The sequence below is a fragment of the Medicago sativa genome, chromosome 5, assembly GCF_051527215.1.
Source record: "Medicago sativa cultivar Bolivia chromosome 5, Bolivia_mono, whole genome shotgun sequence".
NCBI lineage: Eukaryota > Viridiplantae > Streptophyta > Magnoliopsida > Fabales > Fabaceae > Medicago > Medicago sativa.
Genome location: NC_140753.1, coordinates 9,494,113 through 9,512,196, shown reverse-complemented (window position 1 = coordinate 9,512,196; position 18,084 = coordinate 9,494,113). Strand labels below are relative to the sequence as shown.

Genomic DNA, 18,084 nt, shown 5'->3' with positions numbered 1-18,084 from the left:
TCATGCATTCTTAAATAATGAATTGAGTTTGAGTAAGCACACAGATTGTACATGGATAGAATAAAACGCCACAACATGCGATATGCTTTCAAATTCCAAAACTCACACGGGCAGCTGTATTAATGACTATGCTAGCTGGGATTCACTTCATTTCCTTCAAATTCACAACATCAATGTCTTTAACAATAGTACTATTTTTTAAACTATTATCACGTACATAAAGTAATACTAGTACTAATATTACTACATTCAAGCTGACTATACTGTTTGTACATTAATTAATTTTGGTCCTTGAGTGATGTTGCTTTGATAACTTTGTGAAATTTCTTAGTAGTATCCTCCAAGAATCACCATGAGTTGTCAAAAACATTAACAAGAACAAGTTGAATCCTTTCATATCTCAAGGTCACACGAACGTTTATCCTATTAAATTAAATAACCTTATGCCCTGCTCAAAATTCCTACAATGTACTCCCAAGTAGTGTTCTATATATTAATGATTATTTTGAGAAATATATATGTATGTATAGAGGATGCTTCCTTTTGAGAATAAACAAGAGATATTGTACGTTATTAAGAAGTCAAGTTATGTGCAGATTTATTGGGTTTTCCTATGTTTTAATAACCTGCTACATTTGGAGTAAAAAATAAAATAAAACAAATTTGAAGATGGTTCCAAACTTTCAATCATACAAATAGATTTGTTCTATTGCTTGGCAATCACGTTGGCTCCTTACCCTTCTATAGGGACAAATCATTTTAATCTCCAAATGGCAATCATCTTAAGAAGATTCATTTTTCATCAATTTAATTATAATAATACAGTGACATTTTGTATGCTAATGGATGCTTTGAAGAGCAAGTGAAAATGGAATATGTCAAGTAAATTCGGTGGAGATAAGCTATTGGGGAAACTCATTAGAGGTAGCTGCATAGTTTCTGAATTATTGAGCATAGTTTATGTGCATTAGAAGTTTCTTTCTATTCACTGCTGCATACATTTTTTTTTTCTAGTTCAATTAAGTGTGTTTTGCAAACATGGCAACAAAACCCATACCCGTGATTACCCACCCGAACCAAATCCAATTTGACGGGTTTTCCCCGTTTTGACTGGGTTTGGGTTTTCCCTGATTTCAAAACACGGGTATGGGACGGGTAACGGGTATATAGGTACCCTCCCCGAACCCATACCCAAACCCGTCCCGAATGCAGAAAACTACTTTATGTTGATATGCCAAGTTAATTTGTTTGATAATTGCCGTGTTATAAAAACTACCATTGATATTTAAAGGAACAACTAAATTAATCGGTCTAACAAATGTTAAAGTAAACATATTTTTGGATAATGCATTACAATATTTCTCTAGGGGTTGCAAAAAAACTTCTATTTTTCTCTAGGGGTTGCAAAAAAACTTCTATTTTTTATATAAAAAAATTATTCAATGTGGGGACGGGTATGGGGCGGGGATACCCGAACCCGTCGGGGACGGGGATGAGGTTCAATTTCTCATCCCCGTTGGATATGGGTAGGGTAACAGGTAAGTATATGAGAATTGGGTATGCGAACGGGGAATGTAAAACCCGTCCCCACCCCGCCCCATTGTCATGCTCTGCGTTGATAAACAATAATTTTGAATGAATTGATTTTGCAAAATTAATTTTAGTTAAATGCTAAGTTGTAAGTTGTAACTTGTATGTGAAGTTATTTATATTTGGATACTTTCACTTAAAATGAATTGAACAATAAATTTAAATGTAAAAATTACATTTGGAATCAAAAGCTATAAATCATAGTTTCAAGTTATAATCAATTTTAAAGGGAAAATCAATTCCAATTAACATCAGCAAACCATATCAAAATCAAGTTTATATGTTTGAAATCACTTTCAGCCCCTATCGAATAACCAAACACACTAAATCAGTTAAAAAGAGCATTGAACCAATTTAACAACAACCAATTTAAAAAATAGGACCTTTTAAATCAGTTACGATTATGAGAATGATTTTTCTTAGTAGCAATTTTTTGTTTATATTTAGGATTAGTAGATCAAGTATAAAAAAAAGGACATAGAAACAATAGACAAAATAACATTGAATATACTTGTATCAAAACATGAAACCACTAACTATCAAAAGAATGAAAATCACCAAAGCATTTAACCAAAAAAACTTATTCATCGCTCATAAAAGAAAAACAAAACAAACAAACAAAAAACTAGATATATTAGAGATAAACAAAAACTTCAGAAACACTAAATCATATTATTTTCCTCTATACCGGAAAAAAATATTATTCCTTAGGCACATTTCTTGCCATTCATCATCATCCTTGTAAACTCATTCAAATCTATAAGACCATCTCCATCACCATCAACACCTTTCACCATTTTCTTACAAGCACTAAGGCTACAACTCTCTCCTAACCTCTTAAATATTTGAGACAATTCCTCAGCACTGATTTTCCCATCACCATTTATATCAAATACTTGAAAAGCACTCTTAATCTCCTCTTCTTTTATCTTACTACCTTCTCCATTGAACATTTCCATGAACTCTTTAAAGTCTATGAAGCCATCTTTGTCAGAGTCCATGGCTTTAAAGGCTTTCACTGCATCAGTATCCCCAATCCCCTTATCCAAAGCTTTTGCAGCTGCTTTATACTCTTCCAGACTAATCTTGCCATCTTTGTTTGTGTCAAATTTCTCGAACACCCATTTCATTTCATCTTTCTTTGGTTGGAAGCTCATTTCGGTACTCGATGTTTGTCTCGACTTGAAGCTGTTCTTTTGAGCTATATTTTTTTGTGGAGATGTTGGCTTGGCTGAAAAGCTACCATGAAACTTTAGGAAACTCAATTTTGACATGGTCTTTTTTTTAAACTTTTGATACAATTTGGCTTTAGTATGGTTATGGTTTATGTGTGCTACAATATTATGACTTGTTTAAATAAATTTCATAAGCCTCCTACTCTTGTAAGGCTCTTGATATGATTTGCACAAGAAAAGTACTAGAATCCGAATAAAGCTTTGTTCTTATGCCAAAGGGTTTTTAAACTAAGTTTTTAAGTGTCCTTTATACTAGATTCTTAGAGTTGTGGTTGTAATTAACTAGCCACTTGTGTTTAAAGTTATTAGCTAATTGATAGACACGGATTTGGAAAAAATTAGAATAACTTTTTGGTGGAATGGATTTGAGCAGGGTTCACTTATGACTCACGGTGTAAGTTGAATTTGAAATGCATATATGTTGGATGATTCCTTTTGAACTTTTAGTAAAACCGTGTAATCAACACAAATAATGCCCCCCACTTGTTGAGTTGAATCCTATTCTCATGTCACTATTAATTTGTTATTTATGTAAACCAAAGTGTTGGTGAATCCTTCAATGAGTACAGAATATGTTGTGAAGGCATATTTCATCAAAACTACAAAAAGACAAACTTCTGCTTACACCAAATCAATATCAAACCAATTTTGAGTTGGATTTAAAACCATAACCAAGCCCCTATAAAATCAGGTTGGTTTTAGGAATCAGTTTAAAACCTGGTAGCTGGTATGAACTTAGTAACTAGTTTTTGTTAACTACTAATTTGTACAAAACCAGGTTTGAAATTTCCAGTTTTAACACTGTGCATTCTTCTTGTTTCTTATTCGCCATTCATCTTCAAAAATGACACAGACATTGGCAAATTGTTTTGATCAATTCACTGAGTCATGCTGTTCCAATTTAAGCCCATAGCCTATTATATATCGATATTAAGCCTATGTAGCATAGCGACCATCCCCAAAACACTATAACGGTGTAGCGGGTGTCAAAGTTTAGTGAAACAATTCAAGCACTACACATATGAAAATTAGAACATAGAAGAATGCACAGAATTAAACACAAATTCATTACTAATCATCAAAGTCCACTGCTATTAATATTTCGAACATAATATAATTCAAGTAGCAAATAAGTTCTAGTCTCCAAAGCTCAACATAACACATCTAACATTCAAACAGGACATAAAGAAAAATAGGAAATAAGTTCTAACCTCCAAGGCTTAAAATAAAATAAACGAAAGAAAGGAAAAACTGGAGCATTCTCCAATGTCTACGGGCATAATCATCTGCAGTATTGCCAAACGATGCATTTAAAGGGCTCCTTCACAACCTACAATTATAAAAAATTCTCAAATGCAACTCTCAAGAAAGAAAAAAAACAGGGTCAGAATCACACTTTACAACATAGGATCAACTTTATGAATGATATTATTGGTAAAAAACTTGTTTCATTTCTAGAAAAACCTTAGCTACATAAAGTCATGAAATTCCTACAGACAATGCATCAAGTACTCCTCAAGTTTGAACTACAACTTTTCATTTGACTGTCTCAGGTCCTAGTTTTTTGCTATCTAATGCACGCTCTTTGATGGGTGTAATATGATTTATACTAATTTTCAATTTTGTAGTACATATTATTGTACACATTTGTGTCTTATATTTGGGCCAATAAGTTAATAAAATGAACTCTTCAACACTTATGCGGCAACGGCTCAGTTTTAACTCTTGTTGGTTTATCTGTAAGCTTCCACAATGTCCTGAGCAGATTATGTGAGGTCACCCTATTTTGCTAGAACAATATCTTTATTAAATTAAACTTTATATGTCTCCCAGATCCAGCAACGGTAAAATCCTCTTTAACTACACCCACTTTTAACTTCTCAAGCACCCTTGGATTTAAAATAATTATCGTAAATGGCTAAGAGAAACCCATAATACAAATATAGTCATTCAAGTAGTTTTAAGAGAACTTACATTCCAAAGAAAGCCAAGATCTCAGCTGTTAGAAGCCCTCCAAGCTGCACATAGAATGATGAGTGAAAAATCAAATTGATGTTTTTCATTTTACAAATATGTAACAATAACCATATACAAATTGGTGTAAACTAAATGGTAAACAAAATTGGCAAAAACAGTTTTATAGAGCAAATATAAAAACTAGGGAAAAGTTAACTAGTGCCCCCGGGGCACTAGTTAAGGACTTCAAATGGCAACTCTTTGTGAAAGTTTGTGTAATAAAGTGCATTGGAAATTGAAAACTTTGACAATTTTATGGAATAATTACTTAATTTAGAATGCTTAAAGAGTGCCCCGGGGGCACTCGTTAACAAGACCCTAAAAACAATTATTACTAGGACCCAATGAGTCACACTTTTCAGCCTTCCTAACTTTGGAAGACCATAGACCCACTAAACAGATCAGTATCGAGATATAGAGAGGTCAGATTCAACTGACCCACATGAAAACAATTAGTAATAATGTCAAAGCAGATGATGAAATGAATGGGAGGGCAAAAGAGAGGAGCCTAGGGAATCATTATCACAGATATGATATACTGTGATGACCAAGTAAGACTTAGACGAGGTTCTGATTGAGTTCTAAGTTCTAACCACTAATCAGGTAGTTTTTAGTTTACTACTGCCACAACAGGATCTGTGCAGCAGGTAGCAGATACGCTAACAAACATACTATTGACGTAGTAAACATCTAAATACTTATTCCAATCTTAGAAAACCAAACCACTCACCATCTAATGCAATGCATGATTGTAGGTTGTATAAAATGTGTTAAGAGTCCCACATCGGTTAGGAGTTGGCCTGACAATTTGTTTATAAGTGGGGGCAATCCTCACCTCATAAGCCGGTTTTGTGGGGTTGTGTTAGGCCCAACCACGATTTCTAATATGGTATCAGAGCCTCTTCACGATTCTTTGGGCCACCTGTTATCAGGTTTCCGTTATCGGGCCACCCGTCATTTATGTTCACGCTTCAGATGTGTAATCCTGAGCGTGAGGGGGTGTGTTAAGAGTCCCACATCGGTTAGGAGTTGGCCTGACAATTTGTTTATAAGTGGGGGCAATCCTCACCTCATAAGCCGGTTTTGTGGGGTTGTGTTAGGCCCAACCACGATTTCTAATAAAATGTAATGCACAACAAAGAACAAATAACTCTAACAAACAGATAAATGAAACAAATACAATAATTTTCCATGTTGGACATATCGATTGGTAATTAACAACGATCCACATTAAGATGCTATTGATAAAGTAAAAACATACAAAACATAACAGGAACCGAAGTTAGACATAAAGTTGCAGTTGAATTTAATGCACAGATGGTATAGCACATGCATACCTAACATTAAGAACAAGGCGATATCAAACTCTCAATGTAGATTTCCGGTAGCCCCAAAACCTTGAAGATTGCTTTGAAATTTTCAATATCTTGAATCTTCAAAGTATTCAAAGTACTATATATAGGATCGTAAACAACCAACTCCGATTGGAGCGCCTTCGTAACCTCTAGCAGCATTTGGTCGTCCTCAAAAATATAAAGTACCTTATTAATAGAGTTATAGTAATCGCTATGAAGACTGACCAATTTAGTCCAAGACTCTCTATTTCCATATTCCTTCATAAGCCAAATATCGGAAACCATGCGACCTAAAAATCCAGCAAGGATGCACAAGCAATCCCTCGAAACAGCAACAAGTTTGTAGTTATCAGAGAAATGATCATAACCAAAGCTATATAGTGTCTTAACAAATCCGTTCTTTAGGGGCGGTGGTTCGTTGAAAGAGGGCAGTACAATGTATTTTCCAGTGGAAGGGTTCCACAAAGCAGCGTGAATAAACTTTGTTCCAATAGGCAGCGTGAAATAGTCGTTTATTAGGTCTAAACAAAGTGGTGGTAACTTGAGTGTTGAGAGGGCAGTTGATATGTGTGCCGTTGACGATGATGCCTGAGAGGATAAACTATGTGAGAGAAGAAATCGGGTAAGCTTCTGTCAGATAAGTTGGTTAGAATGAGTTTGGGGTTCATTCTTGACATGCCAAGATGTTTCCTCGCGAATTTGCGATCGGAGGAAATTAGTGAATTCCATGATTTGCAGACGCATTTGAGTTTCATGAGTAATTTGACGGGAAGCCTCCATAGAATCTCTGTTATCAGCTCAAATGGAAGAACAGAATCATCTCCGGGAGGTGGTGGTGCTGATGATGGTAAAGTTAGGGTTCCGGTGTCGTTTTGGCCATCGCCATCGTTAGTCTTAACTTGAGATGCCATTTCCGACTGTGGCGCGTGGCTGCAACGACAATGTTAGAGTTTTTTCCAAACTGCCTGCCTTTTTTGTGAGATTTATTTTGGGTTAAATATGTTTTTGGTCCCTATAAATATGTCAACTTTTCGTTTCAGTCCCTCTAAAATTTTTCTTCAACTTTTAATCCCTATAAAATTTTCAATTTTCACTTTTGATCCCTCTTTTAAAGTAAACTCATATGTAGAATTCATATTATTTAATAAAATTTTCCAGAAAAATTCAAAATATTATAAACTCCAAAAAAAATTCAGAATTTTTTAACAAAACATGAATTTAATATGAATTTTTATATGTTTTACGGTTAAAAATTCATATTTAATTTGTGTTTTGTTAAAAAATTCTAATTTTTTTTAGGAATTTTTTTTAGAATATTTTACACATTTCTGCACAATTTGAATAAAAAATACAAAAATTAAATAAAAAATAGGGACCAAAAATAGTGATTGAAAATTTTAGAAGGACTAAAAGTCGAAGGAAAATTTTAGAAGGACTAAAACGAAAAGTTGACATATTTATAGGGACTAAAAACATATTTAACCCATTTATTTTAGGCTAGAATATGGTTTTGGTCCCTGCAAAATAGGCCAGTTTTGGTTTTAGTCCCTGCAAAAATTTTTTATAGCTTTTGGTCCCTGCAAAAATAGGTCAGTTTTGGTTTTAGTCCCTGCAAATTTTTTTTATAGCTTTTGGTCCCTGCAAAAATAGGCCAGTTTTGGTTTTAGTCCCTGCAAATTTTTTTTATAGTTTTTGGTCCCTGCAAAAATATGCCAGTTTTGGTTTTAGTCCCTGCAAATCTTTTATAATTTTTTTATAGTTTTTTTTTTTAAAAAAAATTCTGGAAAATTCAAAAATTAATAAAAAAATTAAAAAATTCTGGAAAAATTAAAAATTAATAAAAATATTAAAAAATTCTGGAAAATCGAAAAATTAATAAAAAATTTAAAAAATCTGGAAAAATTAAAAATTAATAAAAAATATTAAAAAATTATGGAAAAATGAAAAATCAATAAAAAAATCTGGAAAAATAATAAAAAATTGAAAAAAATATTAAAAAATTCTAGGAAATTGAAAAATTAATAAAAATGAAAAAAGGAAAAAATTAAAAAAAATCTGGAAAAATTAAAAAAGATTAAAAAATTCTGGAAAAAATAAAATTTCGAAAATTTTCTAAAAAAATTAAAATTCTGGAAAAATGAAATTTTCGAAATTTAAAATTTTAATGAAATTCTGGAAAATAAAAATTCTGGAAAATAAATTTTAATGAAATTTTAAATTTTCGAAAATAAAAATGAAATTCTGGAAAAATAAAATTTTAATGAAAAATTTTCGAAATTTTTGAAATTTTCATTATTATTTCTCAAAAAAATTTCGGGAATTTTTGTGTATTTATAAACCGAGCTTAGGTTTTTTATGTATTTTTCGAAATTTCGAAATTTTCATTAGTATTTTTTCTGGGAATTTTTGTGTATTTATAAAGCGGGAACTTTTGGCTATTTATAAACCGAGAATAAGGGAAAAAGCCTAAGCTCGACATATATACTAATCAAAATTTCAAAATTTCGAAAAATACATTTTTTCCAGAATTTCAAAATTTCGACATATATACTAATCAGAATATTTTTTATTTTCCAGAATTTTTTCATTATTTTTCATTTTATTAGATTATTTTATTTTTTTAATCATTTTTTATTTTTATTAATTTTTCCAGATTTTTTTAATTTTTTTCGTTTTTTTTCAATTTTTTACATTTTTATTAATTTTTCAATTTTCCAGAATTTTTTAATATTTTTTTTCAATTTTTTTATTGATTTTTCATTTTTCCAGAATTTTCTAATATTTTTTTTCAATTTTTTTATTAATTTTTAATTTTTCCAGAATTTTAAAAAAAATTTATTAATTTTTCGATTTTCCAGAATTTTTTTAATATTTTTTTCAATTGTTTATTAATTTTTAATTTTTCCAGAATTTTTTTAATTTTTTTATTAATTTTTCAATTTTCCAGAATTTTTTAATTTATAAAAAAAATTATAAAAGATTTGCAGGGACTAAAAGCAAAACTGGCATATTTTTGCAGGGACCAAAAACTATAAAAATAAATTGCAGGGACTAAAACCAAAACTGACCTATTTTTGCAGGGACCAAAAGCTATAAATTTTTTTTGCAGGGACTAAAACCAAAACTGACCTATTTTTGCAGGGACCAAAAGCTATAAAAAAAAATTTGCAGGGACTAAAACCAAAACTGACCTATTTTGCAGGGATCAAAACCATATTTTAGCCTTTATTTTATTATATACAAATTGCCTATTGGAAAAATTAAAATACCAAAATGCCCCACTTTTTTTTGAATGGCCGGTCATACAACATATTCAACTTGTCTTTGGATTTTTTTCCACCATATCCATTTCACTCGTAATGCGAGTACTATTTAAATGATCATTTTTTACACTTCATATTGTGTCATAGTATTGGATTCTATATGAAGGGGAGTTGAATTACTTCAAACTAGTATTGCGGACATTGAATACACTACTGGTGTAGTAAATTTGATGGATATGTCGTTGGTAGTCATGATTAAAACTAGAACACACTACTATTACATGTGAACAAGGCATATGAAAAGCTTAAAATTTCCCTTTGCCCTTTCCCTCCTTGTAGTTGAGGGATGAATAAAAATTACGTTTGAAGTCAAAAGCTACAAATCATAGTTTCAAGTTATAATGAATTCCAAAGTAAAAATCAATACCAATTAACATCAGTAAAACATATCAAAATCAAGTTTATGCGCTTGAAATCACTTTCGGCCCCTATGGAATAACCAAACACACTGAATCAGTTAAAAGAGCTTTGAACCAATTTCTCAGTAGCAATTTTTTGTTTATATTTAGGATTAGTAGATCAAGTGTAAAAAAAAAAGGACATAGAATCAAAAGACAGAATAACATTGAATATATTTGTATCAAAACAACAAACGAGTAACTATCAAAGAATGAAAATCACCAAGCATTTAACCAAAAAATTTATTCATCACTCATAAAAGTAAAACAAAACTAACAAACCAAAAAACTAGATATATTTAAGGTAGACAAAATCATGAGAAACACTAAACCAGATTATTCTCCTCTATCCCGGAGTAATATAATCACTTAGGCACATTTCTTGCCATTCATCATCATCCTTGTAAACTCATTCAAATCTATAAGACCATCTCCATCACCATCAACACCTTTCACCATTTTCTTACAAGCACTAAGGCTACAACTCTCTCCTAACCTCTTAAATATTTGAGACAATTCCTCAGCACTGATTTTCCCATCACCATTTATATCAAATACTTGAAAAGCACTCTTAATCTCCTCTTCTTTTATCTTACTACCTTCTCCATTGAACATTTCCATGAACTCTTTAAAGTCTATGAAGCCATCTTTGTCAGAGTCCATGGCTTTAAAGGCTTTCACTGCATCAGTATCCCCAATCCCCTTATCCAAAGCTTTTGCAGCTGCTTTATACTCTTCTAGACTAATCTTGCCATCTTTGTTTGTGTCAAATTTCTCGAACACCCATTTCATTTCATCTTTGTTTGGTTGGAAACTCATTTCGGTAATCAATGTTTGTCTCGACTTGAAGCTGTTCTTTTGAGCTATATTTTTTGGTGGAGAGGTTGGTTTGGCTGAAAAGCTACCATGAAACTTTAGGAAACTCATTTTTGACATGGTCTTTTATTAGAACTTTTGATACAGTTTGGATTTAGTATGGTTATGGTTTATGTGTGCTACAATATTATGACTTGTGTCCTTTATATAGATTTCATAAGCCTCCTATTCTTGGAAGGCTCTTGATATAATTTGCAGAAGAAAAGTACTAGAATCTGAATAAAGATTTGTTCTTATGCCAAGAGTTTTTAAACTAAAAGTATGTGTCCTTTATGTTGATATGCCAAGTTAATTTGTTTGATAATTGCCGTGTTATAAAAACTACCATTGATATTTAAAGGAACAACTAAATTAATCGGTCTAACAAATGTTAAAGTAAACATATTTTTGGATAATGCATTACAATATTTCTCTAGGGGTTGCAAAAAAACTTCTATTTTTCTCTAGGGGTTGCAAAAAAACTTCTATTTTTTATATAAAAAAATTATTCAATGTGGGGACGGGTATGGGGCGGGGATACCCGAACCCGTCGGGGACGGGGATGAGGTTCAATTTCTCATCCCCGTTGGATATGGGTAGGGTAACAGGTAAGTATATGAGAATTGGGTATGCGAACGGGGAATGTAAAACCCGTCCCCACCCCGCCCCATTGTCATGCTCTGCGTTGATAAACAATAATTTTGAATGAATTGATTTTGCAAAATTAATTTTAGTTAAATGCTAAGTTGTAAGTTGTAACTTGTATGTGAAGTTATTTATATTTGGATACTTTCACTTAAAATGAATTGAACAATAAATTTAAATGTAAAAATTACATTTGGAATCAAAAGCTATAAATCATAGTTTCAAGTTATAATCAATTTTAAAGGGAAAATCAATTCCAATTAACATCAGCAAACCATATCAAAATCAAGTTTATATGTTTGAAATCACTTTCAGCCCCTATCGAATAACCAAACACACTAAATCAGTTAAAAAGAGCATTGAACCAATTTAACAACAACCAATTTAAAAAATAGGACCTTTTAAATCAGTTACGATTATGAGAATGATTTTTCTTAGTAGCAATTTTTTGTTTATATTTAGGATTAGTAGATCAAGTATAAAAAAAAGGACATAGAAACAATAGACAAAATAACATTGAATATACTTGTATCAAAACATGAAACCACTAACTATCAAAAGAATGAAAATCACCAAAGCATTTAACCAAAAAAACTTATTCATCGCTCATAAAAGAAAAACAAAACAAACAAACAAAAAACTAGATATATTAGAGATAAACAAAAACTTCAGAAACACTAAATCATATTATTTTCCTCTATACCGGAAAAAAATATTATTCCTTAGGCACATTTCTTGCCATTCATCATCATCCTTGTAAACTCATTCAAATCTATAAGACCATCTCCATCACCATCAACACCTTTCACCATTTTCTTACAAGCACTAAGGCTACAACTCTCTCCTAACCTCTTAAATATTTGAGACAATTCCTCAGCACTGATTTTCCCATCACCATTTATATCAAATACTTGAAAAGCACTCTTAATCTCCTCTTCTTTTATCTTACTACCCTCTCCATTGAACATTTCCATAAACTCTTTAAAGTCTATGAAGCCATCTTTGTCAGAGTCCATGGCCTTAAATGCTTTCACTGCATCAGTATCCCCAATCCCCTTATCCAAAGCTCTTGCAGCTGCTTTATACTCTTCCAGACTAATCTTGCCATCTTTGTTTGTGTCGAATTTCTCAAACACCCATTTCATTTCATCTTTCTTTGGTTGGAAACTCATTTCGGAACTCGATGTTTGTCTCGACTTGAAGCTGTTCTTTTGAGCTATATTTTTTCGTGGAGATGTTGGCTTGGCTGAAAAGCTACCATGAAACTTTAGGAAACTCAATTTTGACATGGTTTTTTTTTTTTTTTTTAGAACTTTTGATACAATTAGGCTTTAGTATGGTTATGGTTTATGTGTGTTACAATATTATGACTTGTGTCCTTTATATAGATTTCATAAGCCTCCTATTCTTAGTAAGGTTCTTGATATAATTTGCAGAAGAAAAGTACTAGAATCTGAATAAAGATTTGTTCTTATGCCAAGAGTTTTTAAACTAAAAGTATGTGTCCTTTATACTAGATTCTTAGAGTTGTGGTTGTAACTAGCTCCTTTAATTTAAAGTTATTAGATAATTTATAAACACTGATTTGGAAAAATTAGAATAACTTTTTGGTGGAATGGATTTGAGCAAGGTTCACTTATGACTCACGGTGTAAGTTGAATTTGAAATGCATATATGTTGGATGATTCCTTTTGAACTTTTAGTAAAACCGTGTATCCAACACAAATAATGTCCCACTTGCTGCTGAGTTGAATCCTATTCTCATGTCACTATTAATTTGTTATGGGTTAATTAAGTTTTTAGTCCCTATAAATATTCACAGTTTTGTTTTTAGTCCCTATAAAATAAAATCACACTTTTTAGTCCCTGTGACATTTTCCTTAAGCATTTTAGGGACCAAAAATGTTGATGGAAATTTTTTATAGGGATTAAAAATGCTGACGGAAAATTTTATAGGGACTAAAAGCACTAACGAAAAATTTTGTAGGGACTAAAAAGTGTGATTTATTTTTATAGGGACTAAAAACAAAACTGCAGATATTTATAGGGACCAAAAACTTAATTAACCCGTTATTTATGTATACCAAAGTGTTGGCGAATCCTTCAACGAGTACAGAACATTTTGTGAAGGCATATATTTCATCAAAACTACACAAAGACAGACTTCTACTTACACCAAAGCAATATCAAACCAATTTTGAGTTGAATTTAAAACCATAACCAAGCCCCTTATAAAATCAGGTTGGTTTTGGGAATCAATTTAAAAACTATTTTTTTCCAAAACATGGTGTGAACTTAGTAACTGGTTTTTTGTAAACTACAAATTTGTACAAAACCAGGTTTAAAATTTCCAGTTTTAAAAATGTGCATACTTCTTGTTTCTTATTCGCCATTCATCTTTAAAATGACAGTCACTGGCAAATAGTTTTATTCAATTCACCGGGTCATGCTGTTCCAATTTAACCCTATAGCCTATTATATATATTGATATTAAGACTGTAGCATAGCGGCCATCCCCAAAACGCTATAACGGTGTAGCGGGTATACTCGCTACGTCAAAGTCTAGCAAAACAATTCAAGCACTACAAAAGAAAAGTAGAACATAGAAGAATGCACAGAATTAAACACAAATTCATTACTGATCATCAAAGTTCATTGCTACTAACATTTCAAACATAATATAATTCAAATAGCAAATAAGTTCTAGTCTCGATAGCTCAACATAACAGATCTAGCATTCAAACAGGACATAAAGCAAAATAGGAAATAAGTTCTAGCCTCCAAGTCTTACAATAAAATAAACGAAAGAAAGGAAATACATGAGCATTCTCCAATGTCTACGGGCACAATAATCATCTGCAGTATTGCCAAAAGATGCATCAAAGGGCTCCTTCACAACCTGCAATTTAAAAAATTCTTAAATGCAACTCTCAAGAAAGAAAAAAACAGGGACAAAATCACACTCACATAAAAGATGAATCCCATCAGCAGGAATTTTATAAACTAAAAGAAATTAGCAATATTGTACAACGACGAAAGGAATAATAATGTACTCCCCTATTCGCACGCCATTGATAGTTCAGGTTTTAGTGTCTCAATAAGTCAAAGAAAACATCCTATACACATTAATTTGTTATCGTTTTATATTAAGCCTGAATGTTAACCTATTATGTTATTCATAACATAGGCAAAATAGCCCCTCATACAGCCAAATTCTAACATTCAACTACCAATTTGTCCAGTTTTTTTTACGGGAGGCCTGCTCATGTGAGTTGTGCAAAGTAAGCAGCAATGTGATGTCACCCTGTTTTGCTAGAACAATATCTTTTTTAAATTGAACTTAATATGTCTCCCTGATCCCGCAACAGTAAAATCCATTTTAATTACACCCACTTTTGATTTCTCATGCACCCATGGATTTAAAATAAGGAAAATGCTACTTCTCAAGAAAAATAGCTTCAAGAATTTTTCAAGACATAGTTGGCAAATTTTAATTGGATGATTTATTTGTCCACTTCCTATTTTTCAGCCACACCTCCTTGAATTGTGGCAAATAGTGCATTGTGATTGGCTATTCTTTATTCTTGAAGAATTCTTGATGTTATTTTTCTAGAGATATAGCATTGCTCTAATTATCGTAACTAGCCAAGAGAAATCCATATTACAAATATAGCCATTCAAGTAATTTTAAGAGAACTTACGTCTCAAAGAATGCCAAGATCTCAGTTGTTAGAATCCCTCCAAACTGCACAAAGAATGATGAGTGGAAAATCAAATTGATGTTTTTTATTTTATAAATACTTTACAATAACCATATACAAATTGGTGTAAACTAAATGGTGAACAAACTTGGCAAAAACAGTTTTATAGAGCAAAGATAAAGAGATCCGAATCGAGATATAGAGGTCACAGCAGATGAGGAAAATGATTAGTAATAATGCCAAAGCAGATGAGGAAATGAAAATGAGGGCGAAGGAGAGGAGCATAGAGAATCATTATCACACATATATTATGATGGTCAAACAAGACGTAGACGAGGTTCTGAAAAATCTCCCTTCTGAGGTTTAACTACTGATAAAGAAGGTTAATTTTTTTACTTCTACCACATCAAGATTTGTGCAACAGGTAGCATATAAGTTAGCAAACAAGGGTATACATCTGTATACTTATTCTTATCTTAGAAAATTAAAACACTAATCATTTTAATGCAATGCATGATCATGAGTTGTATAAAATGTAATGCACAACGAAGGAACCAATAACTCCAACAAACAGATAAATGAAACAAACACAAGTTGGACATATCGATCGGTAATTAACAACGATCCATTAAGATGCTATTGATTAAGTAAAAATATATAAAACATAACAAGAACCGAAGTTTGACAAAGTTGCAGTTGAATTTAATGCACAAATGGTATAGCACATACATACCTAACATTAAGAACAAGGTGATATCAAACTATCAATGTAGATTTCTGGTAGCCTCAAATTATTGAAATTTTCAATATCTTGAATCTTCAAAGAACTATTTATAGGATCATAAACAACCAACTCCAATTGCAACGCATTCATAAACTCCAGCAGCACTTGATCATCCTCAGAAATATAAAGTGCTTGATTAATGCAGGGGTAATAATCGGTGAATTCCATGTAAGGAACACTGACCAATTTAGTCCAAGACTCCCTTTTTCCATATTCCTTCATTAGCCAAATATCAGAAACCATTTGAATTTCACTTTTCGCAAGGATGCACAGGCAATCCCTCAAAACCCCCAAGGTAAAAGTAATCATTTCTGCCCCATAATCAGGATGCAAAATCTCTTGATAGGATTCTGTCCCCAAATCAAGAGAAATAATGGGCAACAAAGTATTGGAATCAGATGGTAGCACCAACCAATTAAGTGTGCCACTTACAAATTTTCCAGATTGAAGATAATCGGAACCAAAAATTAGAGAAGGAAAGTCCTGTATGAATCTCCAAGAATCAGTACCCAAAGTATGAACCATAACTTGAGTTTTGTAAACAGCATAACGACTACTATCATCACCTTTACGTATATAAATAAAAACAGCAACAAGTTTGTAGTTATCAGTGAAATGATCATAGCCAAAGCCATATACTGTCTCAACAAATCCGTTCATACCATGATTTTGCTGTGGTATATAGCAAGTGGGTAGTAAGTTGCATTTTCTAGTGGAAGGGTTCCACAAGGCAGGTTGAACAAAGTTTTGAGTCTTTATTTGGGTTAAACAAAGGATACCGTCGCAAGAACCAACTATGCTAGTAGACTTGTCTTGACTGTAGAGAGGACAGTTGATATGTGAGCCGCCCTCGATAGTCCCATTATCATTGGTGAAGAAAGAACGGAGAGGATAAACTACGTGAGAGAAATCGGGTGAGTTTGTTAAGTTTAAAATGAGTTTGGGGTTCATTCTTGAAATGCCAAGGTGTTTTCTGGCAAACTTGCGATCGGAGGAAATTAGTGAATTCCATGGTTTGCAGACACATTTGAGTGCCATCAGGAAATTAACGGGAATCCTGCATAGAATTTCTGTTATCAGCTCAAATGGAAGAGTGGGTAGCGGTGGTGACATTTGAAGAGTGTTGGAAGATGAAGAGAGCGACGGTGGTGGTAAAGTTAGGGTTCCGGTGGAGGTTGACAATTGGTGCTTCTTTGAGATCGTTTCCACCGTAAGTTGCTGAGACCAGCCGGTGTCGTTTTGGCCATCGACATCGTTAGCGTTACCTTGAGATGCCATTTCCGACAGCGGCGCGTGGGTGCAACGAGAATGAATGTTGAGAGTTCACCTTGTCAAGAGTACAACAAAAGAGGTAAGTATACATCCTATCCTACTCATATTAATAGTAAGGTGATGTTAACTAGATAACACTTGAATGACATGGAATTGAATCGATGACATTCCTGATATTGATTAACCACCATATTACAAATGACTTTTTTCTTTCTCAAAATGATTGCGACATTGTGATTGACTAATATCACCAATTCTATATCCCCCAAGTGTTACCCTACTAACTTGTGCACTTAAGGCACATTAATAAATTCAAAAATAAAAATGTTCCCTCAAGTTTTCAGCATTCTATTTGTTACAAATTCAAATATTTAATTTAATGCATACATTCTAACAAAAAATTACTATATTTGATTCATTAATTTGTGCTGGACATAAGTTAACTTTTCCCTTATATTAATTCCGTCAACAAGAAAATAAAAATCCTACTAATAATTTTTTTAATTTAATTGTGTCATAGGAGTGTACTCCCTAAATCATATACATAAGCATTTATTTGATTAAAAATTTGTTTTTAAATATTTTTTTTTTAAATTATTAGATGCATTTATTATTTTTTTCCTAAACATAACCTTAATTAATACTACTAATTTTGTCTTGAAATACGAAAAATCAAATTTAATACACATTCAAACAAATGACAATTGGTAATATTAACACACAAAATATAGACACATTAATTGCACTCAAGTTGGCTCCTTACCCTTCTATAGGGACAAATTTTAATCTCCAATTAGCAATCATCTTAAGAAGATTCATTTTTCAGCAATTTAATTATAATTATACCTTGTCATTTTGTATTGCTAACTAGTTGTCAACCCGTGCTTCGCACGGGATGGATTGCTTTTTT

General features: G+C 32.2%; 4 protein-coding genes and 1 long non-coding RNA gene across 6 annotated transcripts in view; 1 reads left to right on the top strand and 4 right to left on the bottom strand.

The window, feature by feature from the left end:
• The first annotated feature begins 772 nt into the window (after positions 1-772).
• Positions 773-18,084, top strand: part of LOC146919809 (uncharacterized) — a 43,559-nt gene continuing 26,247 nt past the window's right edge. The window contains exon 1 of the long non-coding RNA XR_015011609.1: positions 773-924. This is a non-coding gene — a long non-coding RNA (uncharacterized LOC146919809). The remainder of the gene's footprint in view (positions 925-18,084) is intronic.
• On the bottom strand, positions 2,069-7,181 carry LOC146919817 (uncharacterized). The gene is made up of 3 exons (XM_085713216.1): positions 6,179-7,181; positions 4,800-4,843; positions 2,069-4,155 (listed from the first exon to the last, which is right to left on the bottom strand). Exon 3 carries the CDS (start codon positions 2,862-2,864, stop codon positions 2,298-2,300), a length of 567 nt encoding a protein of 188 aa, XP_085569342.1. The 5' UTR covers positions 2,865-4,155; positions 4,800-4,843; positions 6,179-7,181; the 3' UTR covers positions 2,069-2,297.
• LOC146919816 (uncharacterized) lies at positions 10,131-10,921 on the bottom strand. The gene has a single exon (XM_085713214.1). The coding sequence runs from the start codon at positions 10,851-10,853 to the stop codon at positions 10,287-10,289; it is 567 nt and encodes a 188-aa protein (XP_085569340.1). The 5' UTR covers positions 10,854-10,921; the 3' UTR covers positions 10,131-10,286.
• On the bottom strand, positions 11,911-12,877 carry LOC146919815 (uncharacterized). The gene has a single exon (XM_085713213.1). The coding sequence runs from the start codon at positions 12,704-12,706 to the stop codon at positions 12,140-12,142; it is 567 nt and encodes a 188-aa protein (XP_085569339.1). The 5' UTR covers positions 12,707-12,877; the 3' UTR covers positions 11,911-12,139.
• LOC146919814 (F-box/kelch-repeat protein At3g23880-like) lies at positions 14,029-17,335 on the bottom strand. Of its 2 annotated transcripts, XR_015011607.1 has the most exons (3): positions 15,852-17,335; positions 15,119-15,162; positions 14,029-14,316 (listed from the first exon to the last, which is right to left on the bottom strand). XR_015011607.1 is itself a non-coding variant. In XM_085713211.1 (2 exons), the coding sequence occupies exon 1, from the start codon at positions 17,178-17,180 to the stop codon at positions 15,858-15,860; it is 1,323 nt and encodes a 440-aa protein (XP_085569337.1). In that variant the 5' UTR covers positions 17,181-17,323; the 3' UTR covers positions 14,029-14,316; positions 15,852-15,857. The 2 variants fall into 2 exon arrangements, 1 of the variants encoding a protein (XP_085569337.1); XM_085713211.1 differs by lacking the exon at positions 15,119-15,162 and having other exon boundaries at positions 15,852-17,323.

Excerpts from the sequence above, each read along its gene's own strand:
- LOC146919817 (XM_085713216.1), bottom strand. The coding sequence starts at position 2,864 with ATGTCAAAATTGAGTTTCCTAAAGTTTCATGGTAGCTTTTCAGCCAAG.
- LOC146919816 (XM_085713214.1), bottom strand. The coding sequence starts at position 10,853 with ATGTCAAAAATGAGTTTCCTAAAGTTTCATGGTAGCTTTTCAGCCAAA.
- LOC146919814 (XM_085713211.1), bottom strand. The coding sequence starts at position 17,180 with ATGGCATCTCAAGGTAACGCTAACGATGTCGATGGCCAAAACGACACC.
- LOC146919815 (XM_085713213.1), bottom strand. The coding sequence starts at position 12,706 with ATGTCAAAATTGAGTTTCCTAAAGTTTCATGGTAGCTTTTCAGCCAAG.